Source organism: Oncorhynchus mykiss, chromosome 10, assembly GCF_057628025.1.
Source record: "Oncorhynchus mykiss isolate SJ-2025 chromosome 10, ASM5762802v1, whole genome shotgun sequence".
In the NCBI taxonomy this organism is placed as follows: domain Eukaryota; kingdom Metazoa; phylum Chordata; class Actinopteri; order Salmoniformes; family Salmonidae; genus Oncorhynchus; species Oncorhynchus mykiss.
In genome coordinates, this window is record NC_143031.1 from 46,146,837 (window position 1) to 46,173,686 (window position 26,850).

The following is a 26,850-nucleotide window of genomic DNA, read 5'->3' on the forward strand; positions in this document are numbered from 1 at the left end:
TCAAAGGACTCTGCTGGCGCTGGGCTGTCATGTGGGCATGGGGGATGAGAAAGCAGAGGAGAACCTGAAGAACATCAAGATGCCCAAAACGTGAGCGATACCTCAAGATTGTGATCTGACTTATTTAGGCATGACGTCATTATTCTCTGATATTCACATACGTGGTTGAAAAGTGAATGATCTGTTTGACATTATCTGAGATGGACATTGTGAAATGTTGGATTGTCATTAAAATTGAGGCCTGTTCACTTTAGTGAGATGAATAGCAATAATGACATCTGACTTACTAGTGTAATCATGACATCCCTTTTGTTCCATTAGGTATATGATGAGTAGTGGATATAAGCCTGCCCCTCTGGACCTCAACCATGTCAAGCTGACACCCAACCAGACCAACCTAGTGGAGAGACTGGCAGAGAATGGGCACAACGTGTGGGCTCGTGACAGGGTCCACCAGGGATGGACCTACAGCATTGTACAGGTAGCTTCTCCTCCCTCTGCCTGTCCTTGGTTCTCGCAGGAAACTCGCACACAGCAAGTAAGGCCAAACCTGTGGTAATACTGTAGCTCAAGTCCTTTTCAAACAAGGACTATTGAATCTCAGTAGTGTTTTTGTGGGGTGGGTTTTAATGCGCACGTAGGCGTGCAGGTGGGCACACAACAAGCTCACCTAAAGTGACGCAGCTATAGTACTTTATAAAAGTTGAACTCTGGGTGAAGCATTATTCATACCTGACTCATGAGTCGTTGAAGTCGGGATGTTTTCGGAGCCAACATTTACGCAACTGTTCAAGACAAATATAATAAAAATCTTCTTTTTTTTTCTGGAGCTAGTGCAGTATCACTCTTTCTAAGATGTATCAAGATGTAAGTCCATGACTTACAGAAAAAAATGTATGACTCCCACAATCGTTTGAGTTGATTTCAAGTCTTTATTTCCATGTTCAGGACATTATGAGCAAGCGCAACCCGCGCCTGGTGCCGTACAACCTGCTGGACGAAAAGACCAAGAAGACCAACAGAGACACTGTCTGTGCAGCTGTCCGCACTCTCATCGGCTACGGTTACAACATTGAGCCACCTGACCAGGAGAGCAGTGAGTCTGTCTGTCTGCCAAGTTGTTCATATTTCAGTACTGTACTGAACTAGCTACTAGTCCTGTTAAATACAGCTAGATATACTGTACACACACATACATATATATACTGGTCAAGGGTGCCAATAATTATGTACCTGACTACTATATATATATATATATATATATATATATATATATCATCTTAATAATGACACCTGTATCTCTGTTTGTGCAAGGTGGTAATGGAGAAGGTCATTCCCGTGGAAATAAGATCCGTGTGTTCCGGGCTGAGAAGTCATATGCGGTGACTCAGGGGAAGTGGTACTTTGAGTTTGAGGCTGTCACCGTGGGGGATATGAGAGTGGGTTGGGCCAGACCCAGTGTCCGCGCTGACACAGAGCTGGGGGCGGATGAGCTCGCCTATGTCTTCAATGGTTTCAAGGTATGGTCGGTGATGAAGGATCTGTTCTGTGTCTGTTTTAGGGAAAACATTTTCTAATGTGTCCTACTCCAAAACGTTGACTTTTCTTTTTGTAGGCTCAGCGCTGGCATGTGGGCAATGAGCCGTTTGGTCGTAGCTGGTTGCCAGGTGACGTGGTAGGCTGTATGATCGACCTGGTAGAGCAGAACATCTTCTTCACCCTGAACGGAGAGATGCTGATCAGCGACTCTGGCTCTGAGATGGCCTTCAAGGACATAGACACAGGAGATGGTGAGTGACTGCTGTGGCAGATAAATCCTTATAGGTTGGACCTGCTGCCCAAGAGGTGGATAGTATGATTCAGTATGATTCAGTGCCATTTAAATCTATGCCATTCATTAAACTGTGTCTCTCTTTCTCCAGGCTTTATCCCTGTGTGTAGTCTGGGCCTGTCTCAGGTTGGCCGGCTCAACCTGGGCCAGAACGTCAGCAGCCTGCGCTACTTCACCATCTGTGGCCTGCAGGAGGGCTTTGAGCCTTTCGCCATCAACATGAAGAGAGATATCACCATGTGGTTCAGCAAGAGCCTGCCCCAGTTCATCCCTGTTCCTACAGAACACCCTCACATTGAGGTACAGCATATCTTGTTCAGTAACAGTGGCTCGTTATGCTTAGAAATGACTTCTGTTCCCATATTACATGATCGTAAATTGACAAATGTCAAAGTTAGGTTTCTCTTAGATATCCATCGTCCCATGTACCCTTTGTAGGTGTCCCGTGTGGATGGGACAGTGGACAGCGCTCCGTGTCTGAAACTGACCCACAAGACCTTCGGCTCTCAGAACGCCAACACAGACCTGCTGTTCCTGAGGCTCAGCATGCCCGTGGAGTTCCACGAGACCTTTAAGGTTATGGCCGGGACCACGCCCCTCACCCGAGCTCTGACCATCCCTGAGGACGAGGTTCTGGAGGTTGACCCCGACTCTGACTTTGAGGTGCTGAAGAAGTCTGCCAGCCGCACAGAGAAGGAGGAGGAGAAGAAGGAGCCCTCTGTGCCTAAGGAGATCCCTGTCAACGAAGGAGGAGAGAACGTGAAAGATGCCTCTACAGAGAAGAGCAAGAAGAAGGGGTCAGTACTGAGCAGGGGTCAGATGGGTAAAGAGAAAGACAGTAGTCTTTGGACAGGCTACAACAACTCTGTTGGAAAAAAGTAGAAAGTGAATGCTGAAAACCAGGATTGGGGTCAATTTGAATTGAAATAAGCCAATTCAGGAAGTGATTTGAATTAAAAATGTGAAAATCAGTTAATTGAGGAATCGTTGAGCACAGATGCCCTTTTTACCCTATTAAATTGGAATTTCAGTTGACTTCCTGAATTGAACTGCTGAAAACTGCACTTTAACTGCAACCATCGTCGTGTTTTCTCAGTCGTCTTGTATAGGAGGTCCTACTCCACTGCCACGTTGTTTGTGTGCCCCTCAGGTTCCTGTTCAAGGCCAAGAAGGCAGCTTTCACTCCGCCCCCTGTTGTTCCCACCATGCCCCGCCTGATGGAGGAAGTTGTACCAGATGATCGAGATGACGACGACATCATCCTCAACACCACCACAGTATGACCTTTTTACGTGTGACCTCTTCAGACCCTAGTGTCTAAACCTAACTCTCTGAATGGATAATCACTTCTCTTCACCAGGACATTTTTGGAGTGAGGATTATTATTTGTTGTTGGGTTTAGTTCAATCCATTGTTAAGTCATGTTTTCTGCCCACTTCCTCTGTGTGCAGTACTATTATTCAGTGCGAGTGATTGCGGGACAAGAACCCAGCGGTGTGTGGGTGGGCTGGATCACCCCGGACTACCACCAGTACGACCTGCACTTTGACCTCAGCAAAGTCAGAAATGTCACTGTCACCGTGGGAGATGACAAAGGCAACATCCATGACAGGTGAGACACACACACAAACACACACACACATACACAAACACACAGAGATATTAAGATATTATCTTAGCGTACTGTTTTCTCTCACCTGTCTCCCTCAGTATGAAGCGCAGTAACTGCTACATGGTGTGGGGAGGGGAGTTCAGCAGCTCCCAGCAGACCCGTGTCAGCCAGGAGGACTTTGTGATTGGCTGCCTTATTGACCTGGACACTGGCCTCATGACTTTCACAGCCAACGGGAAAGAGATCAACACCTTCTACCAGGTGAGATGCTGTATTCACAGTGTAAGCATGTATTTAAAGGACAACGCGGTGCTATGGGCTTCGTCTGTGATACTGGTTGTTTGTTCCAGGTGGAGCCCAACACTAAACTGTTCCCAGCTGTCTTTGTCCTGCCCTCCAGTCAGAACATGCTGCAAGTGGAGCTGGGCAAGCTCAAGGTCAGACTCACAGAGAATCACTCAAGTACATTTGTCACTGTCTGCTTTTACAGTGTTAACTCATTACTGTCTGCTTTTAAATTGTTATGGATGTGTTTTTTTTCCTTTAATTCTCTCACTCAACCTATCATGTCACTTCAACGACCACCCTTCTGCTCTCCAAAGTAAGTGTTTGTTCTCTCCTCTCGCCGTAGAACATCATGCCCATCTCGGCAGCCATGTTCCGCAGTGAGCGTAAGAACCCGGTCCCCCAGTGTCCTCCCAGGCTGGACGTCCAGATGCTGACCCCAGTCATCTGGAGCCGTATGCCCAACCACTTCCTGTCCCCAGAGACGGGCCGTGTGAACGAGAGGCACGGCTGGATGGTGGAGTGTAGAGAGCCTCTCACCATGATGGCCCTGCACATCCCTGAAGAGAACAGGTCAGAACACGGCCACATTTACTGACCTCTAAGCAGAGGATTATTGTATTTGATGAACTGATTATCAAGTAATCAAGAATGGTAGGTATTGTTCATATGTTGAGAACTTACAAATACTTCAGAAAGTATTAATACCCCTTGACTTATTAAATTAAATATTTTATTCTCACCCATCTACCTACAATACCCCATAATGACAAAGCAAAAACATGTTTTTAGGAATGTTTTCAACTGTAATTAAAATGTAATACATAAATATCTCATTTGCATAAGTATTCACACCCCTGAGTCAGAATCACCTTTGGCAGTGACTACAGCTGTGAGTCTTTCTGGGTAAGTCTCTAAGATCTTTCCACACCTGGGTTGTACAATATTTTCCTATTATTCTTTTCAAAATTCTTCAACCTCTGTCAAATTGGTTGTTGATCATTGATAGACAACCATTTTCAAGTCTTGCCATAGATTTTCATGTAGATTTATGTCAAAACTCTAACTCGGCCACTCAGTAACATTCACTGCCTTCTCGGTAAGCAACTCCAGAATAGATTTAGCCTTGTGCTTTAGGTTATTGTCCTGTTGAAATGTGAATTCATCTCCCAGTGTCTGGTTGAAAGCAGATTGAAGCAGGTTTTCCTCTAGGTTTTTGCGTGTGCTTAGCTCCATTCTGTTTCTATTTTATCCTGAAACACTCCCCAGTCCTTAACGAATACAAGCATACCCATAATAAGATGCAGCCACCACTATGCTTGAAAATATGGAGAGTGTTTTATTGGATTTGCCCCAAACATTATACGTTTTTTGCATTTTTTACATTTTTTTGAATATTTGTATTATGTACAGGCTTCCTTCTTTTCACTCTGTCAATTAGGTTAGTATTGTGGAATAACTACATTGTTGTTGATCCATTTTCTCATCTATCACAGCCATTAATGTAACTGTTTTAAAGTCACCATTGGCCTCATGGCAAAAATCCCTGAGCGTTCCTCTCTGGCAATGCGATATCATCCCTGAGCAGCTAGCTAGCTGCTACCGAGTGGCCCAGCCCCGAAGCTAGCCTTGAGCCAGGCCCATCTCTCCGGCCTGCTCAGTGGACCCTATGATCACTCGGCTACACAGCTGATGCCTCCCGGACTCTTCACTAACACTACTAGAAGCCACTATACCACCGGATTCCTGCCGTAAGCTCTGGACCTTAGCATCGGTTCATCACAGCTAGCTAGCTGCTACCGAGTGGCTATAGTAGCTAACGCCCTTGTCCCGAAGCTAGCACCAGTTAGCCTCGAGCCAGGCTCATCTCCCGGCTTGCAAATGAAATGACTCCAACTACAATACCTCTTTTGCCAATTGGCTTGGACCCTTTGTCGACACGGAGCCCCGCCATCCATCACGAGTGGTCTGCCGACGTAATTCCGTCCATTGTGCCCTCAACCGGCCTTTGCCGGACGTCGGTGAAAAACGCTTCTGCTAGCTCCGGCCTGCGATCTTTATGAATGCCATGTCTCCTGCTTGCTAGCGTAGGAACGACTACCTAACAGCTTCCCTGTTTCATCTATTACTGTTCACTGGACCTGGCTACATACAGTGGGGAGAACAAGTATTTGATACACTGCCGATTTTGCAGGTTTTCCTACTTACAAAGCATGTAGAGGTCTGTAATGTTTATCATAGGTACACTTCAACTGTGAGAGACTGAATCTAAAACAAAAAAATTACAGACCTCTACATGCTTTGTAAGTAGAAAAATCTGCAACATCGGCAGTGTATCAAAAACTTGTTCTCCCCACTGTAGCTGATGCCTGCTGGACTGTTCATTAATCACGGTACTCCATTTAGTTTATTTTGTTTATCTGTCAGCCCCAGCCTCAAACTCAGGCCCTGTGTGTAGTTAACTGACCCTCTCTGCCTATTCATTGCCATTTTACCTGTTGTTGTTGTCTTAGAAAATTAAAAAAGGTAAAGTAGACATCCACCTCAAACCGGGCGTGAAACTGCATATAAACTCTTATTCCATAAATGAACTTGAAATGCTATCTGGCCATGAATTGAGTCCAGCCAAATGTGTGCGCCCAAATCTGCACGCTATTGTTGTCTGTAAATGTTTGTCTTAGCTAGCTCTCCCAATCAACACCTGTGATTGCTTTATGCCTCGCTTTATGTCTCTCTAATGTCAATATGCCTTGTATATTGTTGTTTAGGGTAGTTATCATTGTTTTATTTTACTGCGGAGCCCTTTGCCCCACTCAACATTCCTCAGATACAGTACCTCTTTTGTCCCACCTCCCACACATGCCGTGACCTCCCCTAGCATAACTAGTGCCTTCAGAGATGCAACCTCTCTCATCATCACTCAATGCCAAGGTTACCCTCAACTGTACACGCACCCTACCATACCTCTGTCTGTACATTATGCCCCGAATCTATTCTACCACGCCCAGAAATCTACTCCTTTTATTCTCTGTCCCCAATGCACTAGACGACCAGTTTTGATAGTCTTTAGCCGTACCCTCATCCTACTCCTCCTCTGTTCCTCGGGTGATGTAGAGGTTAACCCAGGCCCTGTGTGTCCCAAGGCGCTCTCATTTGTTGACTTCTGTAACCTTAAAAGCCTTGGTTCCATGCATGTTAACATAAGAAGTCTCCTCCTTAAGTTTGTTTTACTCACTGCTTTAGCACACACCGCCAACCCTGATGTCCTTGCCGTGTCTGAATCCTGGCTTAGGAAGGCCACCAAAAATCCTGAAATTTCCATCCCTAACTATAACATCTTCCGACAAGATAGAACTGCCAAAGGGGGAGGAGTTGCAATCTACTGCCGAGATAGCGTGAAGAGTTCTGTCATACTTTCCAGGTCTATGCCTAAACAGTTCGAGCTTCTAATTAAAAAAAATAATCTCTCCAGAAATAAGTCTCACTGTTGCCGCCTGTAATAGACCCCCCTCAAACCCATCCCCAAACCCAACACCTCCTTTGGCCGCCTTTCCTTCCAGTTCTCTGCTGCAAATGACTGGAACGAATTGCAAAAATCGCTGAAGTTTGAGACATATCTCCCTCACTAACTTTAAGCATCAGCTATCTGAGCAGCTCACCGATTGCTGCAGCTGTACACAGCCCATCTGCAAATAGCCCATCCAACTACCTACCTCATCCCCACATTGTTTTTATTTACTTTTTTTGCTCTTTTGCACACCAGTATTTCTACTTGTACATCATCATCTGAATATCTATCACTCCAGTGTTAATTTGCTAAATTGTAATGACTTTGCTACTATGGCCTATTTATTGCCTTACCTCCTTACTCCATTTGTACACACTGTATATAGATTTTTTCTATTGTGTTATTGACTGTACTTTTGTTTATCCCATTTGTTACTCTGTGTTGTTTGTGTCACACTGCTTTGCTTTATCTTGGCCAGGTCGCAGTTGTAAATGAGAACTTGTTCTCAACTGGCCTACCTGGTTAAATAAAGGTGAAATAAAACAATTAAATGGGTTCCCTTCTTTGCGAGGCATTGGAAGACCTCCCTGGTCTTTGTGGTTGAATCTGTCTTTGAAATTCACTGCTCGACCGAGGTACCTTGCAGATAATTGTATGTGTGTAGTACAGAGATGAGGTAGTCATTCAAAAACACACACAGAGTGAGTCCATGCAACTTATTATGTGATTTGTTAAGCATATTTTTAGTCCTGAACTTATTTAGGCTTGCCATAACAAAGAGGTTAAATATTTGTTATTTATTTAACCTTTATTTAACTAGACAAGTCAGTTAAGAGCAAATTCTTATTTACAATGACGGCCTACCCCGGCAAAACCCTAACCCGGACGACATTGGGCCAATTGTGCGCCGCCCTATGGGACTCCCAGTCACGGCCGGTTGTGATACAGCCTGGAATCGAACCAGGGTCTGTAGTGATGCCTCTAACACTGAGATGCAGTGCCTTAGACTACTGCGCAACTTGTGAGCCAATACTTATTAACTCAAGACCTTTCAGCTTTTAATTTGTAATTAATTTGTAAAAATGTAATTCCACTTTGACATTATAGGGTATTGTGTGTAGGCCAGTAACCAAAGCATCTCAATTCAATCCATTTTAAAATCAGACTGTAAAACAACAAAATGTGGAAAAAGTCAATGGGTGTGAATACTTTCTGAAGGCACTGCAGCTTTTAACAAAGATCACATGATTTGTGGATTTCAGTGTTTGCTATAGTATTGGTGTCATGTACTGTCATGTTGTGTCTTGTCTCTGTCCTTTCCCTTCACCCTGTCTCCCTCTGCTGGTCGTTGTTAGGTTACCTTTTCTCCCCCTCTTTCCCCCAGCTGTGCCTTGTCTCCTCCTAACCACCTCGTCACCCCTTTTCCCACCTGTTCCCTTTTTCCCTCTGATTAGGTCCCTATATCTCTCTCTGTTTCTGCTCCTGTCCTTGTCGGATTCTTGTTTGTTGTGTTTCATGCCTGAACCAGACTGTCGTCATGTTTGCTGTAACCTTGTCTTGTCCTGTCGGAATCTGCCGGTCCGTCTGAGCCTACCTATGTTTGGTAATTAAAGAAGCTCTGTTTAAGTTCATTCGCTTTTGGGTCCTCATTCACGCACCGTAACAGAAGAATCCGACCAAGAATGGACCCAGCGACTTCGGATCCTCTCCACTCAGCCGTCGGGATCCAGGGAGCGATGCTAGGCAGACACGAGCAGGAATTGTCTGCTGCTCGACATGCCGTTGAGACCCTGGCCACCCAAGTCTCCAACCTCACTGAACAGGTTCACCATCTCCGCCTCGATCCACCGGCCACTTCCAGGGCTTTCGAATCTCCGGAGCCCAGAATCAATAACCCGCCGTGTTACTCTGGGGAGCCCACTGAATGCCGCTCGTTCCTCACCCAGTGTGATATTGTGTTTTCTCTCCAGCCCTACACTTTCTCCAGGAGCACTGCTCGTGTCGCCTACGTCATATCTCTCCTTATTGGACGGGCTCGTGAGTGGGGCACGGCAATCTGGGAGGCAAGGGCTGAGTGTACTAACCAGTATCAGGACTTTAAGGAGGAGATGATACGGGTTTTTGATCGATCTGTTTTTGGGGAGGAGGCTTCCAGGGCCCTGTCTTCCCTATGTCAAGGTAATCGATCCATAACAGACTACTCTATTGAGTTTCGCACTCTTGCTGCCTCCAGTGGCTGGAACGAGCCGGCTTTGCTCGCTCGTTTTCTGGAGGGTCTCCGCGCAGAGGTAAAGGATGAGATTCTCTCCCGGGAGGTTCCTTCCAGCGTGGATTCCTTGATTGAACTCGCTATTCGCATTGAGCGACGGGTTGATCTTCGTCACCGAGCTCGTGGAAAGGAGCTCGCGTTCTCCGTTGCCCCCCTCTCCGCATCACTACCATCTTCCTCTGCCGGCTCGGGTGCTGAGCCCATGCAGCTGGGAGGTATCCGCATCTCGACTAAGGAGAGGGAACGGAGAATCACCAACCGCCTCTGTCTCTATTGCGGTTCCGCTGGTCATTTTGTCATTTCATGTCCAGTAAAAGGCCAGAGCTCATCAGTAAGCGGAGGGCTACTGGTGAGCGCTACTACTCCTGTCTCTCCTTCAAGATCCTGCACTACCTTGTCGGTCCATCTACGCTGGACCGGTTCGTCAGCTTCCTGCAGTGCCTTAATAGACTCTGGGGCGGAGGGCTGTTTTATGGACGAGACCTGGGCTCGGGAACATGACATTCCTCTCAGACAGTTAAAGGAGCCCACGGCCTTGTTCGCCCTGGATGGTAGTCCTCTCCCCAGGATTCAGCGTGAGACGCTACCTTTAACCCTCACTGTTTCTGGTAATCATAGTGAAACCATTTCTTTTTTAATTTTTCGTTCACCTTTTACACCTGTTGTTTTGGGCCATCCCTGGCTAGTTTGTCATAATCCTTCCATTAATTGGTCTAGTAATTCTATCCTCTCCTGGAACGTCTCTTGTCATGTGAAATGTTTAATGTCTGCTATCCCTCCTGTTTCCTCTGTCTCTTCTTCACAGGAGGAGCCTGGTGATTTGACAGGGGTGCCGGAGGAATATCACGATCTGCGCACGGTGTTCAGTCGGTCCAGGGCCACCTCTCTTCCTCCACACCGGTCGTATGATTGTAGTATTGATCTCCTTCCGGGAACCACCCCCCCCCGGGGTAGACTATACTCTCTGTCGGCTCCCGAACGTAAGGCTCTCGAAGATTATTTGTCTGTAGCTCTTGACGCGGGTACCATAGTCCCCTCCTCCTCTCCCGCCGGAGCGGGGTTTTTTTTTGTCAAGAAGAAGGACGGGTCTCTGCGCCCCTGCATAGATTATCGAGGGCTGAATGACATAACAGTGAAGAATCGTTATCCGCTTCCTCTTATGTCTTCAGCCTTCGAGATCCTGCAGGGAGCCAGGTTTTTCACTAAGTTGGACCTTCGTAACGCTTACCATCTCGTGCGCATCAGGGAGGGGGACGAGTGGAAGACGGCGTTTAACACTCCGTTAGGGCACTTTGAATACCGGGTTCTTCCTTTCGGCCTCGCTAACACTCCAGCTGTCTTTCAGGCATTAGTCAATGATGTCCTGAGAGACATGCTGAACATCTTTGTTTTCGTTTACCTTGACGATATCCTGATTTTTTCACCGTCACTCCAGATTCATGTTCAGCACGTTCGACGTGTCCTCCAGCGCCTTTTAGAGAATTGTCTTTTTGTGAAGGCTGAGAAGTGCACTTTTCATGCCTCCTCCGTCACATTTCTCGGTTCTGTTATTTCCGCTGAAGGCATTAAGATGGATCCCGCTAAGGTCCAAGCTGTCATTGATTGGCCCGTCCCTAAGTCACGCGTCGAGCTGCAGCGCTTTCTCGGCTTCGCGAACTTCTATCGTCGTTTCATCCGTAATTTCGGTCAGGTGGCAGCTCCTCTCACAGCCCTTACTTCTGTCAAGACGTGCTTTAAGTGGTCCGTTTCCGCCCAGGGAGCTTTTGATCTCCTCAAGAATCGTTTTACATCCGCTCCTATCCTTGTTACACCTGACGTCTCTAGACAGTTCGTTGTCGAGGTTGACGCGTCAGAGGTGGGCGTGGGAGCCATTCTTTCTCAGCGCTCCCTCTCTGACGACAAGGTCCACCCATGCGCGTATTTTTCTCATCGCCTGTCGCCGTCGGAACGTAACTATGATGTGGGTAACCGCGAACTGCTCGCCATCCGGTTAGCCCTAGGCGAATGGCGACAGTGGTTGGAGGGGGCGACCGTTCCTTTTGTCGTTTGGACTGACCATAGGAACCTTGAGTACATCCGTTCTGCCAAACGACTTAATGCGCGTCAGGCGCGTTGGGCGCTGTTTTTCGCTCGTTTCGAGTTCGTGATTTCTTATCGTCCGGGCTCTAAGAACACCAAGCCTGATGCTTTGTCTCGTCTCTTCAGTTCTTCAGTAGCCTCCACTGACCCCGAGGGGATTCTCCCTGAGGGGCGTGTTGTCGGGTTGACTGTCTGGGGAATTGAGAGGCAGGTAAAGCAAGCGCTCACTCACACTCCGTCGCCGCGCGCTTGTCCTAGGAACCTTCTTTTCGTTCCCGTTCCTACTCGTCTGGCCGTTCTTCAGTGGGCTCACTCTGCCAAGTTAGCCGGCCACCCTGGCGTTCGGGGTACGCTTGCTTCCATTCGCCAGCGTTTTTGGTGGCCCACCCGGGAGCATGACACGCGTCGTTTCGTGGCTGCTTGTTCGGTCTGCGCGCAGACTAAGTCCGGTAACTCTCCTCCTGCCGGCCGTCTCAGGCCGCTTCCTATTCCCTCTCGACCGTGGTCTCACATCGCCTTAGATTTTGTCACCGGACTGCCTTCGTCAGCGGGGAAGACTGTTATTCTTACGGTTGTCGATAGGTTCTCTAAGGCGGCTCATTTCATTCCCCTTGCTAAGCTTCCTTCTGCTAAAGAGACGGCACAAATCATCATCGAGAATGTTTTCAGAATTCATGGCCTTCCGTCAGACGTCGTTTCGGACAGAGGTCCGCAATTCACGTCTCAATTTTGGAGGGAGTTTTGCCGTTTGATTGGGGCTTCCGTCAGTCTCTCTTCCGGCTTTCACCCCCAGTCTAACGGTCAAGCAGAACGGGCCAATCAGACTATTGGTCGCATCTTACGCAGTCTTTCTTTTCGCAACCCTGCGTCTTGGTCAGAACAGCTCCCCTGGGCAGAATACGCCCACAACTCGCTTCCTTCGTTTGCGACCGGGCTATCTCCTTTTCAGAGTAGCCTCGGGTACCAGCCTCCGCTGTTCTCATCTCAGTTCGCCGAGTCCAGCGTCCCCTCCGCTCAGGCTTTTGTCCAACGTTGCGAGCGCACCTGGAAGAGGGTCAGGTCTCCACTTTGCCGTTATAGGACGCAGACTGTGAGGGCTGCTAATAAGCGTAGAACTAAGAGTCCTAGATATTGTCGCGGTCAGAGAGTTTGGCTCTCCACTCAGAACCTTCCCCTTAAGACGGCTTCTCGCAAGTTGACCCCGCGGTTCATTGGTCCGTTCCGTATTTCTCGGGTCATTAATCCTGTCGCAGTTCGACTTCTTCTTCCGCGATACCTTCGTCGCGTCCACCCGGTCTTCCATGTCTCCTGCATCAAGCCCGTCCTTCGCGCCCCCGCTCGTCTCCCCCCCCCCCCCCCCCATCCTTGTCGAGGGCGCACCCATCTACAGGGTCCGTAGAATTTTGGACATGCGTCCTCGGGGCCGTGGTCACCAGTACCTCGTAGATTGGGAGGGGTACGGTCCTGAGGAGAGGAGTTGGGTTCCCTCTCGGGACGTGCTGGACCGTGCGCTGATCGAGGATTTCCTCCGTTGCCGCCAGGTTTCCTCCTCGAGTGCGCCAGGAGGCGCTCGGTGAGTGGGGGGGTACTGTCATGTACTGTCATGTTGTGTCTTGTCTCTGTCCTTTCCCTTCACCCTGTCTCCCTCTGCTGGTCGTTGTTAGGTTACCTTTTCTCCCCCTCTTTCCCCCAGCTGTGCCTTGTCTCCTCCTAACCACCTCGTCACCCCTTTTCCCACCTGTTCCCTTTTTCCCTCTGATTAGGTCCCTATATCTCTCTCTGTTTCTGCTCCTGTCCTTGTCGGATTCTTGTTTGTTGTGTTTCATGCCTGAACCAGACTGTCGTCATGTTTGCTGTAACCTTGTCTTGTCCTGTCGGAATCTGCCGGTCCGTCTGAGCCTACCTATGTTTGGTAATTAAAGAAGCTCTGTTTAAGTTAATTCGCTTTTGGGTCCTCATTCACGCACCGTAACAATTGGAAAATAAATATAACCAATAGCCACCCACTCTGGCTCTGATGCAATAGATTTGTCAATCTATACTGCCTTGTGCCATACAGTTCTCTCCCTCTGTCCCCTCTAGATGTATTGACGTCCTGGAGCTGTCGGAGCGTATGGACCTGCTGAAGTTCCACTACCACACTCTGAAATTGTACGGCTCGGTCTGTGCTCTGGGGAACAACCGCGTCGCTCACGCCCTATGCAGTCATGTTGATGAGTCCCAGCTGTTCTACGCCATAGAGAACACCTACCTGCCTGGACCAATGAGGAGCGGCTACTACGACCTGCTCATAAGCATGCACCTGGAGTCGGCCAAGAGGAACCGCCTCATGACCAACAAGGAGTTCATAGTGCCCATGACAGACGAGACGCGCAGCATCAACCTCTACTCAGACACTGACAACTCCCATGCTTTACCAGGGGTGGGCCTCACTACCTGCCTGCGCCCCAAACTCCACTTCTCCCCCACTGGCTTTGTGGGGACAGACCTGGACATCTACACCCTCAGCCCATTCATCCCCCTACAGGTAAAAAGCCTCAGGCCGATGAAAGGAGAGAGGACGGGTTTTCTGTTTGAACTGACCAATGGTGATTAATGTCTTTCTTTCTCCTGTAGGTGCTGAAGGCGAAGGCCCTGACCATGCTGACAGAAGCTGTACAAGACGGTGGTCAGGCCATGAGGGATCCTGTAGGAGGCAGTGTTGAGTTCCACTTTGTCCCCATCCTCAAGCTCATCAGCACCCTGCTCATCATGGGCGTGTTCGAGAATGAAGATGTCAAGCACATCCTGAAGATGATCGAGCCCACGGTGTTCAGTGGAGAGGCAGAGGCTGCTGCAGAAGAAGCAGAAGCCACAGCCAAGGGCGCGGGGAGCCAAACGCTGGCGCTCAAAGAAGGGGGGGAGGAGGTGAAGGAGGAAGAGGAGGGAGCAGTGGAGAGTGGACATGAAACAGAAATGGAGGACGAGGGGATGGGTGAGGAAGATGAGGAACTGGAGGCAGAGCTGGAGGAGCTGGTAGAAAAAGAGGAAGAGGAGGACGGAGAGAAAGTGGATGGAGAGAAAGGTGCTGAGGAGACAGAGAAGGAGGCGACGCCTGGAGAGGCAGACGGAGAGGCAGAAGAACAAGTAGGTCTGGAAGAGGGATTACTGCACATGAAGCTGCCAGAGTCTGTCAAGCTACAGGTTGGTGTGTGTCTCTTATCACTTCACTGTAACTTTCAAAATCCTCCCAAGTTTGACCAATTATACTAATCAATATTGATACATCTCATGTCTTTTCCTTTCTGTATGTCAGATGTGCACTCTGCTTCAGTATTTCTGTGACTGTGAGTTGCGTCACAGGGTAGAGGCCATCATAGCTTTCTCAGACCAGTTTGTGAGCCAGGTGCAGGCCAACCAGAGAGCCCGCTACAACGAGCTCATGCTGGCGTTCACCATGAGCGCTGCCGAGACGGCCCGCAAGACCCGCGAGTTCCGCTCCCCACCGCAGGAGCAGGTACCTTCAGCCTCTGAGTACTGTCCCACTTGTAACAGTACATGAACGGTGACAACAACGTGTTGTCTTTCACCCGCAGGTCAACATGCTGATGAACTTTAAGAGCATTGCGGAGGATGAGGAGTGTCCTGTGCCTGATGAGGTCCGCGATGCCCTTCTGTCTTTTCACAAGAACCTGCTTGCTCACTGCGGTCAGTCAAACTAATTCAGTACTTATATCGCCCAATGTAACTTAGAACGTCACTTATACACATGTATATAGCCTAAATCTGAGGTGAGCAGCTAGTGGCAATGGTCTTTCATCCCTCATGTCACCTTCAGGAGTACACATTGAAGAGGAAGAGGTGGAGGAGGAGTTGGATATGTCTCTCAAAGGACGACTCTTCAGAATTTTGGACAAGTTGAGGCACCTTCGCAAGAAGAAGGTAGAGGAGGCGCCAGAACCTGTAGAAGAGACCAAACCCAGTGAGTCTCACTCTTTATCACTCGTCCCACTGAAAAACAGTCAAATCAAGCCAACGATGTACCTTCAATGCCAGAAGACAATCTGAATGATTGATTGATTTGATTTCGTTTATTGGATAATTACGTTTATTGGATAACTTTTTGGGCGACCTGACCAAATTCACATACAGTTAAAGTCGGAAGTTTACATAAACTGCTCCACAAATGTATTGTTAACAAACTATAGTTACACGTGACAAGTCGGTTAGGACATCTACTTTGTGCATGACACATTTACAAACAGATTATTTCTCTTAAAATTCTCACGCCCTGACCTTAGAGAGCCGTTTTATTTCTCTATTTGGTTAGGTAAGGGTGTGATTTGGGGTGGGCTGTGTTCTGTGCTGTCTATTTCTTTGTTTTTGGCTGAGTATGGTTCCCAATCAGAGGCAGCTGTCTATCGTTGTCTCTGATTGGGGATCATGCTTAGGCAGCCCTTTTTCCCACTTTCTGTTGTGGGATCTTGTTTTTGTTAGTTGCTGGTTTAGTGCTACATTACTTTACGTGTCGTTTATCTTTCTTGGTTTTTTGGGTTGTTCATTTAATAAATTCAAAATGTACACCTACCACGCTGCGCCTTGGTCTCATTCCGACGACAGCCGTAACAAAAATTCAGTGGGTCAGAAGTTTACATACACTAAGTTGACTGTGCCTTTTAAACAGGTTTGAAAGTTCCAGAAAATGATGTCATGCCTTTAGAAGCATCTGATAGGCTAATTGACATCATTTGAGTCAATTGGAATGTACCTGTGGATGTATTTCAAGGCCTACCTTTAAACTCAGTGCCTCTTTGCTTGACATCATGGGAAAATCAGCCAAGACCTCAGAAAAATAATTGTAGACCTCCACAAGTCTGGTTCATCCATGGGAGCAATTTCCAAACGCCTGAAAGTACCACGTTCATCTGTACAAACAATAGTACGCAAGTATAAACACCATGGGACCACGCAGCCGTCATACCGCTCAGGAAGGAGACGCGTTCTGTCTCCTATAGATGAACGTACCTTGGTGCGAAAAGTGCAAATCAATCCCAGAACAACAGCAAAGGACCTTGTGAAGATGCTGTAGGAAATGGATACTAAAGTATCTATATCCACAGTAAAACAAGTCCTGTATCGACATAACCTGAAAGGCCGCTCAGCAAGGAAGAAGCCACTGCTCCAAAACCGCCAGACTATGGTTTGCAACTGCACATGGGGACAAAGATCGTACTTTCATCTGATGAAACATAATGACCATTATGTTTGGAGGAAGAAGGGGGAGGCTTGCAAGCCAAAGAACACCATCCCAACCGTGAAGCACGGTGTTGGCAGCATCATGTTGTGGGGGTGCTTAGCTGCAGGAGGGACTGGTGCACTTCACAAAACAGATGGATCATGAGGAAGGAAAATTATGTGGATATATTGAAGCAACATCTCAAGACATCAGCCAGGAAGTTAAAGCTTGGTCGCAAATGGGTCTTCCAAGTGGACAATGACCCCAAGCATACTCCCAAAGTTGTGGTAAAAACGCTTGAGGACAACAAAGTCAAGGTATTGGAGTGGCCATCACAAAGCCCTGACCTCAATCCTATAGAAAATGTGTGGGCAGAACTGAAAGTGTGTGCGAGCAAGGAGGCCTACAAACCTGACTCAGTTACACCAGCTCTGTCAGGAGGAATGGGCCAAAATTCACCCAACTTATTGTGGGAAGCTTGTGGAAGGCTACCCGAAACATTTGACCAAAGTTCAACAATTCACCCCATGCTAACAAATACTAATTGCGAGTGTGTAAACTTCTGACCCACTGGGAATGTGAAGAAAGAAATAAAAGCTGAAATCAATCATTCTCTCTGCTATTATTCTGACATTTCACATTCTTAAAATAAGGTGGTGATCCTAACTGACCTGAGACAGGGAGTTTTTACTTGGATTAAATGTCAGGAATTGTGAAAAACTGAGTTTAAATGTATTTGGCTAAGGTGTATGTAAACTTCTGACTTCAACTGTAAGTTTAGTTTTTGCGTCTATTACTTTTGATTTTGTACACTAGCTTCAAACAGCTGCAAATAAATTTAAAAAAAATGTTATTGAAAAGTGTTTTACAATGATTCTCTAGACTCTGAGTGCTTGTTTTGTCACATTAACTGACATTTGGCGAGCTATTCGAATTTTAGCAACCAGCAAATGGCATAGCGATTCCTGCATATTGCACCTTTAAAAGCAGTAGGCTGCTCCAGCTGGAGACAACATTACAAAATTGAAATGTCAGTCTAGTCATGGGATAATTTCATTCGGTTTCAACAATCAATCAATCAATCAAGTGATGCCTCTTGTTTATAACCTCCCCTTTCTCTCCACAAGGCACCCTCCAGGAGCTCATTTCCCACACTATGATCCACTGGGCCCAGGAGTCGTTCATCCAGAACCCTGAGCTGGTGCGTCTGATGTTCAGCCTGCTGCACCGTCAGTATGACGGGCTGGGGGAGCTGATCCGGGCCCTGCCCAAGGCCTACACCATCAACGCCATCTCCATAAAGGATACCATGGACCTGCTGGAGTGCCTGGGACAGATCCGCTCGCTGCTCATCGTCCAGATGGGCCCCGAGGAGGAGAGACTCATGATCCAGAGCATCGGGTCAGTAGTACACAGTAGACCAGTAAAATAATTTACTATACAGAGAACTGGATGGATTGAGGAGGAACTGAGAGTCAATATGAGCCTTCTCTCTCCATCAGAAACATCATGAGCAACAAAGTGTTTTATCAGCACCCCAACCTGATGCGAGCGCTGGGCATGCACGAGACTGTCATGGAGGTGATGGTCAACGTGCTGGGTGGTGGCGACTCCAAGGTAAAGTGGTTACTTGGCTCATAACAACAAGATCAATGCTTGGCTGAACATGGGAATGCGTTAAATGTTATTACACCGTAGTCAGTGGATTCCCCCTTGCATGTGTTCCTCCGCAGGAGATCAGATTCCCTCGCATGGTCACCAACTGCTGTCGTTTCCTGTGCTACTTCTGTCGTATCAGTCGCCAGAACCAGCGTTCCATGTTCGACCACCTCAGCTACCTACTACAGAACAGTGGCATTGGCCTTGGTGAGGGACATTGATATCTTCCAATTGGCTCATTCATCCCCCCCCTCCTCTCCCCTGTAACTATTCCCCAGATCGTTGCTGTAAATGAGAACGTGTTCTCAGTCAACTTACCTGGTAAAATAAGGGTTAAATCAAAAATCTTCTGCCAATACAAGTTTGTATTCTTATAAGGTTAGGTTGACATAATCCCTCTAAAGGCAGAATAGTTTTGCTGTGTGTTGGGACTGAACATGTCATGTATGTCTTTCAGGAATGCGTGGCTCCACCCCTCTAGACGTGGCTGCAGCATCCTGCATTGACAACAATGAGCTGGCTCTGGCTCTACAGGAACAAGACCTGGAGAAGGTTGGACAGCCTCAACAAACACATGCAGTTTCTCTGATGCGGCCGCATATAGCACATTGGTCATCTCTCTTTCTGCCTCTTTTGTCCTGTGTTTTTCCTCCCAGGTGGTGAAGTACCTCGCAGGCTGTGGGCTCCAGAGTTGTCCCCAGCTCCTGGCTAAGGGTTACCCTGACATTGGCTGGAACCCGTGTGGCGGGGAGAAATACCTGGACTTCCTCCGCTTCGCTGTCTTCGTCAATGGTCTGTGTTTTGCGGACCTCGTAATGGAATACACTACTGTTGGGATGATGTCTTTCTGTTTACCTTTCATCACTGAGCGTGGTTTGGCTCTATGCCCCCCTGTAGGAGAGAGCGTAGAGGAGAATGCCAATGTGGTGGTGCGTCTTCTGATCCGTCGGCCAGAGTGTTTTGGCCCGGCTCTGAGAGGAGAGGGTGGGAACGGCCTGCTGGCTGCTATAGAGGAGGCCATCAAGATCTCTGAAGACCCTGCCAGGGACGGCCCCACTGTGAAGAAAGACAGGCGCTTCCCCGGCATGTAAGAGCCAAACCACTGAGGGACTGATTGAATATCTACAGTATTTACTAGTGTAGTAGATGAGAACACGTTCTCCTTTGACAAGTTTTGGGCCTACGTGTTGATTCTTCCTTTTCATTGGTAGGTTCCCTGGTGGGGAGGAGCAGCATGAGGAGAACAAGGTTCACCTGGGGAATGCCATCATGTCCTTCTACTCAGCTCTCATTGACTTGCTGGGACGCTGCGCTCCAGAGATGCATGTGAGTACTGAGCGTTGGAAAACATTAAGAGAGAAGCCAAGGGTTATGGAATGGAGCTGGCAAGCTGCTGCGGTTCATTCTAAGACGTTGCTATTTTTTGTTTGGCCCCGCAGTTGATCCAGGCTGGGAAGGGCGAGGCTCTGAGGATCAGGGCCATTCTGAGGTCCCTGGTGCCTATGGAGGACCTTGTGGGAGTCATCAGCCTCTCTGTCCAGATACCAGACTTTGGAAAAGGTGAGTCAGAGGCAAAACCGTTTGGATTCAATGAACTCTTGTGCTGGCTCAAGGAAAGAGAATCTTAACATCTTGATGAGGAAATGGAACTAAAGAGGGTTTAAGTTTAGTTTGATCAAAATATATTCCATTTTATATCTCTAATTAGTCAGAATCGTTAAATAATGTGAATCCTAACATTATTCTCCTCTTCAACTTCCCTCTGTCTTTTTGTGATGTCTAGATAACAGCGTCATTGAACCCAAGATGTCTTCCAGTTTTGTGCCGGACCACAAGGCTCCCATGGTGCTGTTCCTTGACAGAGTGTATGGTATTGACAACCAAGACTTCCTGCTTCATGTGCTGGAGGTGGGCTTCCTGCCTGACATGAGGGCAGCTGCTTCTCTGGACACAGTGAGTCATCCTTTCTCTCTCTCACTACTCATATACACTACATAAGGCATTCACTCTGTCTGCTCTTATGCTCCTCTTTTGATTAAAGGCGTCATATGAACACTTGCTTTGTATTGAAAAGGTAGTGTGTGGTCTTTTGAATGCAGAGAATATGACCGTTTAAATGGATCTCTCCCCACTAGGCGGCTTTCTGCACCACAGAGATGGCCCTGGCTCTGAACCGCTACCTCTCTCTGGCCGTGCTGCCCCTCATCACCAAGTGTGCCTTTTTGTTCGCCGGCACTGACCACCGGGCCATCATGATCGACTCTATGCTGCACACCATCTACCGGCTGTCCCGCGGACGAGCCTTCACTAAGGCCCAGAGAGATGTCATAGAGGAGTGTCTCATGGCTTTGTGCAAGTGAGTTGGACTTATTAGCCTGGCACGGTTCACCTTCTAACTGTCGTTATCTAACAATCTGTCTTTCTGCATTGCGTAAGTGGAATTTCTGTCTTTGTTTCCCCTATAAGTTAATGTTAATGTCTCCTGGACATTGGGATGTCCTCTTCTGTAAGCTATTTGCACAGTGCACTTTTAGTGAGTTGATTAACCATGCTTGATGCATTTATTTATTATTATTTATTCAGATTATTTACATGCGCTTATTTATTTGCCTCTATTTCTTAGGAATCTGCGGCCGTCCATGTTACAACACCTGTTGAGAAGGCTGGTATTTGATGTGCCAATTCTCAATGAATATGCCAAAATGCCACTCAAGGTATGGACATGTCTTAACCTGTCATTGGACAATCAAAACTTAATAGAAACAAAACAACTAAATGAAGATGGCCACGTCAAGATAGTCAATGAATTTATCATCCAGATGTTAGTATGCCAGATTAAGCTGATTTCATACTGTTATTTTGTTGGCTGCAGCTTTTGACCAATCACTATGAGCGTTGTTGGAAGTACTATTGCCTGCCCAACGGCTGGGGCAACTTTGGAGTGTCATCCGAGGAGGAGCTGCATCTCACCCGCAAACTCTTCTGGGGCATCTTTGAGTCCCTGGCCCACAAGGTTACACTATTACACTACTCTATCAGCTGCATGGAAACCTAGGAAATGTTTGCCTCCAATAAGAAAACGTTGATATGGTATATCGTTGTATAGACAAATATTTCGCTATGTCCTCTGGTTCTGGTTTCAGAAATTTGATGCTGAGCTGTTCAAAATTGCCATGCCGTGCATATGCGCCATTGCTGGGGCCATCCCTCCAGATTATGTAGATGCCAGCTACTCCTCCAAGACTGAGAAGAAAGCTTTGGTGGATGCAGAGGGAAACTTTGATCCCAAACCAGTGGAGACCACAAAGTAAGACCCTGGAATGGGAGAAGGCAGTAAACCAATAGGAGAATACTCTAAAACAAATTATAAACTGGGTGGTTTGAGCCCTGAATGCTGATTGGCCGAAGGCCATGGTATATCAGACCGTATACCACGGGTATGACGAAACATTTGTTTTACTGCTCTAATTGCGTTGGTAACCAGTTTATAATAGCGATAAGGCTCTTCAGGGGGTTGTGATGTATGGCCTATATACCACAGCTAAGGGCTGTGTCCAGGCACTCTGTGTTGCGTCTTAAGAACAGCCCTTAGCCGTGGTATATTGGCCATATACCACACCTCCTCGGGCCTTATAGCTTAAATAGATAAGACACCGTATCAACGGACAGTGTTGATATTTTCATAAATATTACGCATTATCCTCTGCTTTTAGCTACTGTATAGTAAGTTATGACTATGGCGTACTGAAGTCTACGATGTTTTGTATTCTAGTACTATCATCCCTGAGAGATTGGATGGCTTCATCAACAGATATGCTGAGTACACACATGACAAGTGGGCGTTTGAAAAGGTCAGAAAAAAAGATCAACTTGAAGTGTCTGTGTATCAGTACAATGTGCTGTGCAACTGAAGTAATTTGCTGCATGTCTGTTCACCTGCAGATTCAGAATAATTGGACGTATGGAGAGATGTTGGATGAAAATTCGAAAACTCACCCCATGCTCCGACCGTACAAAACATTCTCCGAGAAGGTAAGAGGCACAGTTGATCATTTTCTTTTTCTTCCGCAATGCATAGTGATTTCTGTCAACCACCACGTCTTTATGTTGCTGCTCACTGATGCCCTCAGCCTGTAACGATCTCTTCCCTTTATAGGACAAAGAGATCTACCGTTGGCCCATCAAAGAGTCCATGAAGGCCATGATTGCATGGGAGTGGACTCTGGATCAAACGAGGGAAGGGGATGAAGCCAAGACTGAGCAGAAGAAGGCCGCCCGGAAGATCTCTCAGACTGCGCAGGTACAGAGAAGTGGGAAGATCAAAAAAAGGATGGGGAAAAAAACGTTTTTCAGATCAGACAGAGATGATGAAAAGTCTTAATGAATGTTACGAATACAAATATGTGTATTTCAGGCAACATATGACCCCAGCCATGGCTACAGTCCCCAACCAATTGAAATCTCCCACACGGCACTGTCAAGAGAGCTGCAGGTATGATGACGCTGAAGTCTGGACCGTCCGTCCTGTTTGCTTCACGCGTTCTTTTTTTTACCATGTGTTTTTTTTTCTTCTTCTAATGTCTCATTTGCCCAGTCAATGGCAGAACAACTTGCAGAGAACTATCACAACACCTGGGGTCGAAAAAAGAAGATGGAGCTGCAGTCCAAAGGTCAGAGGTCATTCTGTTTTGCGGTGGGGGGGGGGGGGGGGGGGGGATGAAAGGGAGAATATAGACTATGGAATTACCAGTCACTTTTAGCAAAGTTAATGGCAACTCTTGTGTGTTTTGACTGTGTGTAGGAGGAGGCGCCCACCCTTTGCTTGTGCCCTATGACACCCTGACAGCGAAGGAGAAGGCACGAGACAGGGAAAAGGCTCACGAGCTTCTCAAATTTCTCCAACTCAATGGATTTGCAGTCACCAGGTAAAAGGAGAAGTCATTGATGTCATCGAAGCAACTGCCTATGTATTAACAAGTCGTGCTTTTCAATGCTTTCTCTAGAGGAATGAAAGACATGGAGTCAGACATCTCATCTATCGAGAAGCGCTTTGCCTATGGTTTCCTGCAGAAGCTGTTGAAGTGGATGGAGATCGCCCAAGAGTTCATAGCTCATCTTGGTAGAGTGCACTCTGGGAGGAGGGTGGATGATAATAACCAATGAAATAGTGCTCAGTTAATGTCCGTGTTGACATTTCACTTGTTAACAACACTCCAATATCTTTTCCCTGTGTGTTTTTTCCAGAGGCTGTGGTGAGCAGTGGCAGAGTGGAGAAGTCGCCTCATGAGCAGGAGATCAAATTCTTTGCCAAGGTGAGAGCAGAATCACTTTGAAACAGGCCCGTGTTCGAGGGGAGGACAGATGACATTTGATTCAGCTGTTACATGTTTCCTGCAGGGGTATAACGATATATGTGATGATGAACTGTGTTTGTCTCAGATCTTGTTGCCCCTGATCAACCAGTACTTTAAAAACCACTGTCTGTACTTCCTGTCCACACCGGCCAAAGTCCTGGGTAGTGGAGGACATTCCTCTAACAAGGAGAAAGAGATGATTGCCAGGTAACTCTCGGTCACATCGTCTTAAGGATATTGTTACGCCTCACTTTAGTTAGTCGACTTTAGACACTTTTATCTCTCATCATCCTCTCAAGTCTCTCTTTTGAACCTGTGCTGTAATTTCTCCTTTTCTCTTACCTTTATTTTCATAATTCATTCCCTTTCTCTGCATTTCCGCCTCTTTTCTGTTGGATTTCTCTCCTGTCGTAGTATCTTCTGTAAAATGGCTGCTCTGGTGAGACACAGAGTTTCTCTCTTCGGTAAGACATCTGCATTGTACTGATGATTTAGTTCTGTCTGGTCCAGTCAGCCGTTGTCTTTTCCCTTATGTTTTCCTCTGCACTATTTCAGGGAACGACGCTGCTGCTATTGTCAATTGTCTTCACATCCTGGCACGATCACTCGATGCAAGGTAATCGGGCACTTGTCTGAAATGTTTTTTACAATCCGAATACAAAGGCATTGGATCAAGATTTTCTCATAGCCGTACTTTTCCCCTCCCTGCTCTGAATTCCTCAGGACGGTGATGAAGTCTGGGCCTGAGATTGTGAAGGCAGGGCTCCGGTCGTTCTTTGAGGGTGCAGCTGATGATATCGAGAAGATGGTGGAGAACCTCAAACTGGGCAAGGTGTCTAAAGGCAACCAGGTAAGAGCAAAGTGTCTACAAGAGAACAGGTAGGAATTGAACAATTCCAGAACTTTTGCCTTTTGGTCTGAAATGTCTTGTCCTACTGTATGGTCCGTCTACAGCAGGTGAAAGGCGTGTCCCAGAACATCAACTACACCACCATTGCTCTGCTCCCAGTCCTCACCTCCCTGTTCGACCACATCTCTCAGCACCAGTTTGGAGATGATGTCATGTGTGAGTCATATGCCATCACAGCATTCATGACACAGCATTCATGTGATGACACAACATTCCAGTTTACTTACTCTCAAAACTTTGAAAAGGTGTCTTGTTGATAAAAAATAAAAATAAAAAAAACATTTTTGTTTTTTTGTGTGTGTTCGTGGTGGTCAGTGGATGATCTCCAGATGTCGTGTTACCGCATCATGTGCGCCATCTACTCCCTGGGCAGTGTCAAGAACCCTCATGTGGAGAGGTGAGTCTGGATCAGGCTCTGTTTCTCTGTGTTAACAGTACAGCAATACAAACCTGATCATCTGTGAGTTTGACTGGCCATGACATCCCTCCTCCAGGCAGAGGCCAGCCCTGGGGGAGTGTCTGGCCCATCTGGCGGCTGCTATGCCTGTGGCCTACCTAGAGCCCCATCTCAATGAGTACAATGCCTTCTCGGTTTACACCACCAAGAGCCCCAGAGAAAGAGCCAGTGAGTGTCCATCTGCTCCTGTGACGTGTTCTCTGTCCAACCCCTGACTTTTTAGTTCCTCAACACTCTCTCCTCTAACCTCTCTCTCTGTCTCTCTCGCTCTGTCTCTGTCCATGTCCATAGTCTTGGGTCTGCCCAACGAGGTCCAGGAGTTATGCCAGGACATACCAGAGCTAGACGTTCTGCTTAAAGAGATCGGGGACTTGGCAGAGTCAGGTGCCCGTTACACTGAGATGCCCCATGTGATCGAGATCACTCTGCCCATGCTGTGTAACTACCTGCCCCGCTGGTGGGAGAGAGGATTAGAGAACTTCCCTGAGCTGGAGGGCCAGATCTGCACCGACGTCACCTCTGACCAGCTCAACCAGCTGCTGGGCAGCATCATGAAGATCGTGGTCAACAACCTGGGCATTGATGAGGCCTCCTGGATGAAGAGGCTTGCTGGTGAGGTTGCCACAATGCTGTGTGTGTACTATGCCGGTCTGTGTGTGTTTTCTTGCCATCTCACCATGGCCACTCCTCTTCTATCCCTAGTCTTCTCCCAGCCTATTGTGAGCAGGGCCAGGCCAGAGATGCTCAAGTCCCATTTCATCCCCACCATGGAGAAGCTGAAGAAGAGGACAGGGAAGGTGGTGGCCGAGGAGGACCACTTGCGTATGGAGGGGAAGGCCGAGGGGGACGAGGAGGAGGGCACCATCAGGGATGAGTTTGCTGTGCTCTGCAGGGACCTGTACGCCCTCTACCCTCTCCTCATCCGCTATGTGGACAATAATAGGTACAGCACACAGGCAAACTAGTGGCCAGTCATGTTTTTTTCTTTAGAAATGTACACCCTTTCATGTCCAGTATTCTACTGTATCCTAACATTCCATGTCAGAAGCCATTTGTAATGCCGTGTGTGTAGGTGTCAGGGAAGTCGGGCGCAGGAGAACCGAACTTGGTATAAATGGAGTAGTTTAATAACGTTTAACAAAACTCCAAAGCCAAAGTACAATAATAAATAAAAGTGGGTACAAGAACCCGTTGCGCACAAATCCAAAATACACAAGCATAAAAAACAAACCATCTCTGACAAGGACATGAGGGGAAACAGAGGGTTAAATACACAACATGTAATTAATGGGATTGGAACCAGGTGTGTAGGAAGACAAGACAAAACCAATGGAGAATGAAAAATGGATCAATGATGGCTAGAAGACCGGTAACGTCGACCGCCGAGCACCGCCTGAACAAGGAGAGGCATCGACTTCGGCAGAAGTCGTGACACCATTCCCCCTGCCAGTTGTCTTTGCCTACATGTGTGTTGTGGTGTTGGCGGTCTCTTGGTCACTAAAACCTTAAAGAGATGTCCTCCATTTGCAGGGCGAGGTGGTTGACATGCCCTGACCCAGATGCAGAGGAGCTCTTCAGAATGGTTGGAGAGGTCTTCATCTTCTGGTCCAAATCTCATGTGAGTAAATGGTTGAAAGGTGACCACTTTCTCTGTCATATCACCAGCAGCAT

The 26,850-nt window shown here is 47.4% G+C and overlaps 1 protein-coding gene across 7 annotated transcripts in view; it reads left to right on the forward strand.

Moving 5' to 3' along the window:
* LOC110533121 (ryanodine receptor 1) overlaps positions 1–26,850 on the forward strand; it is a 74,872-nt gene that overhangs the window by 14,248 nt on the left and 33,774 nt on the right. For 6 of the 7 annotated variants that reach the window (XM_090186831.1, XM_036990457.2, XM_090186833.1 and 3 more), the window contains 48 exons: positions 7–90; positions 322–481; positions 949–1,096; positions 1,315–1,520; positions 1,616–1,790; positions 1,923–2,131; positions 2,270–2,628; positions 2,982–3,108; positions 3,283–3,443; positions 3,542–3,704; positions 3,794–3,880; positions 4,075–4,301; positions 13,667–14,111; positions 14,201–14,767; positions 14,880–15,080; positions 15,160–15,271; positions 15,402–15,545; positions 17,927–18,200; positions 18,302–18,416; positions 18,533–18,665; positions 18,916–19,010; positions 19,115–19,250; positions 19,356–19,545; positions 19,670–19,784; positions 19,898–20,018; positions 20,242–20,411; positions 20,594–20,814; positions 21,082–21,172; positions 21,331–21,471; positions 21,602–21,765; positions 22,231–22,309; positions 22,401–22,490; positions 22,615–22,758; positions 22,873–22,950; positions 23,053–23,128; positions 23,260–23,383; positions 23,462–23,577; positions 23,703–23,770; positions 23,898–24,019; positions 24,227–24,276; positions 24,368–24,428; positions 24,536–24,662; positions 24,767–24,878; positions 25,038–25,119; positions 25,217–25,347; positions 25,471–25,791; positions 25,882–26,122; positions 26,710–26,797. In XM_090186831.1, the coding sequence (XP_090042957.1) occupies positions 7–90; positions 322–481; positions 949–1,096; positions 1,315–1,520; positions 1,616–1,790; positions 1,923–2,131; positions 2,270–2,628; positions 2,982–3,108; positions 3,283–3,443; positions 3,542–3,704; positions 3,794–3,880; positions 4,075–4,301; positions 13,667–14,111; positions 14,201–14,767; positions 14,880–15,080; positions 15,160–15,271; positions 15,402–15,545; positions 17,927–18,200; positions 18,302–18,416; positions 18,533–18,665; positions 18,916–19,010; positions 19,115–19,250; positions 19,356–19,545; positions 19,670–19,784; positions 19,898–20,018; positions 20,242–20,411; positions 20,594–20,814; positions 21,082–21,172; positions 21,331–21,471; positions 21,602–21,765; positions 22,231–22,309; positions 22,401–22,490; positions 22,615–22,758; positions 22,873–22,950; positions 23,053–23,128; positions 23,260–23,383; positions 23,462–23,577; positions 23,703–23,770; positions 23,898–24,019; positions 24,227–24,276; positions 24,368–24,428; positions 24,536–24,662; positions 24,767–24,878; positions 25,038–25,119; positions 25,217–25,347; positions 25,471–25,791; positions 25,882–26,122; positions 26,710–26,797 (7,651 nt within the window). The remainder of the gene's footprint in view (positions 1–6; positions 91–321; positions 482–948; positions 1,097–1,314; positions 1,521–1,615; positions 1,791–1,922; positions 2,132–2,269; positions 2,629–2,981; positions 3,109–3,282; positions 3,444–3,541; positions 3,705–3,793; positions 3,881–4,074; positions 4,302–13,666; positions 14,112–14,200; positions 14,768–14,879; positions 15,081–15,159; positions 15,272–15,401; positions 15,546–17,926; positions 18,201–18,301; positions 18,417–18,532; positions 18,666–18,915; positions 19,011–19,114; positions 19,251–19,355; positions 19,546–19,669; positions 19,785–19,897; positions 20,019–20,241; positions 20,412–20,593; positions 20,815–21,081; positions 21,173–21,330; positions 21,472–21,601; positions 21,766–22,230; positions 22,310–22,400; positions 22,491–22,614; positions 22,759–22,872; positions 22,951–23,052; positions 23,129–23,259; positions 23,384–23,461; positions 23,578–23,702; positions 23,771–23,897; positions 24,020–24,226; positions 24,277–24,367; positions 24,429–24,535; positions 24,663–24,766; positions 24,879–25,037; positions 25,120–25,216; positions 25,348–25,470; positions 25,792–25,881; positions 26,123–26,709; positions 26,798–26,850) is intronic. The other variant, XR_016483752.1, reaches the window with a different exon arrangement.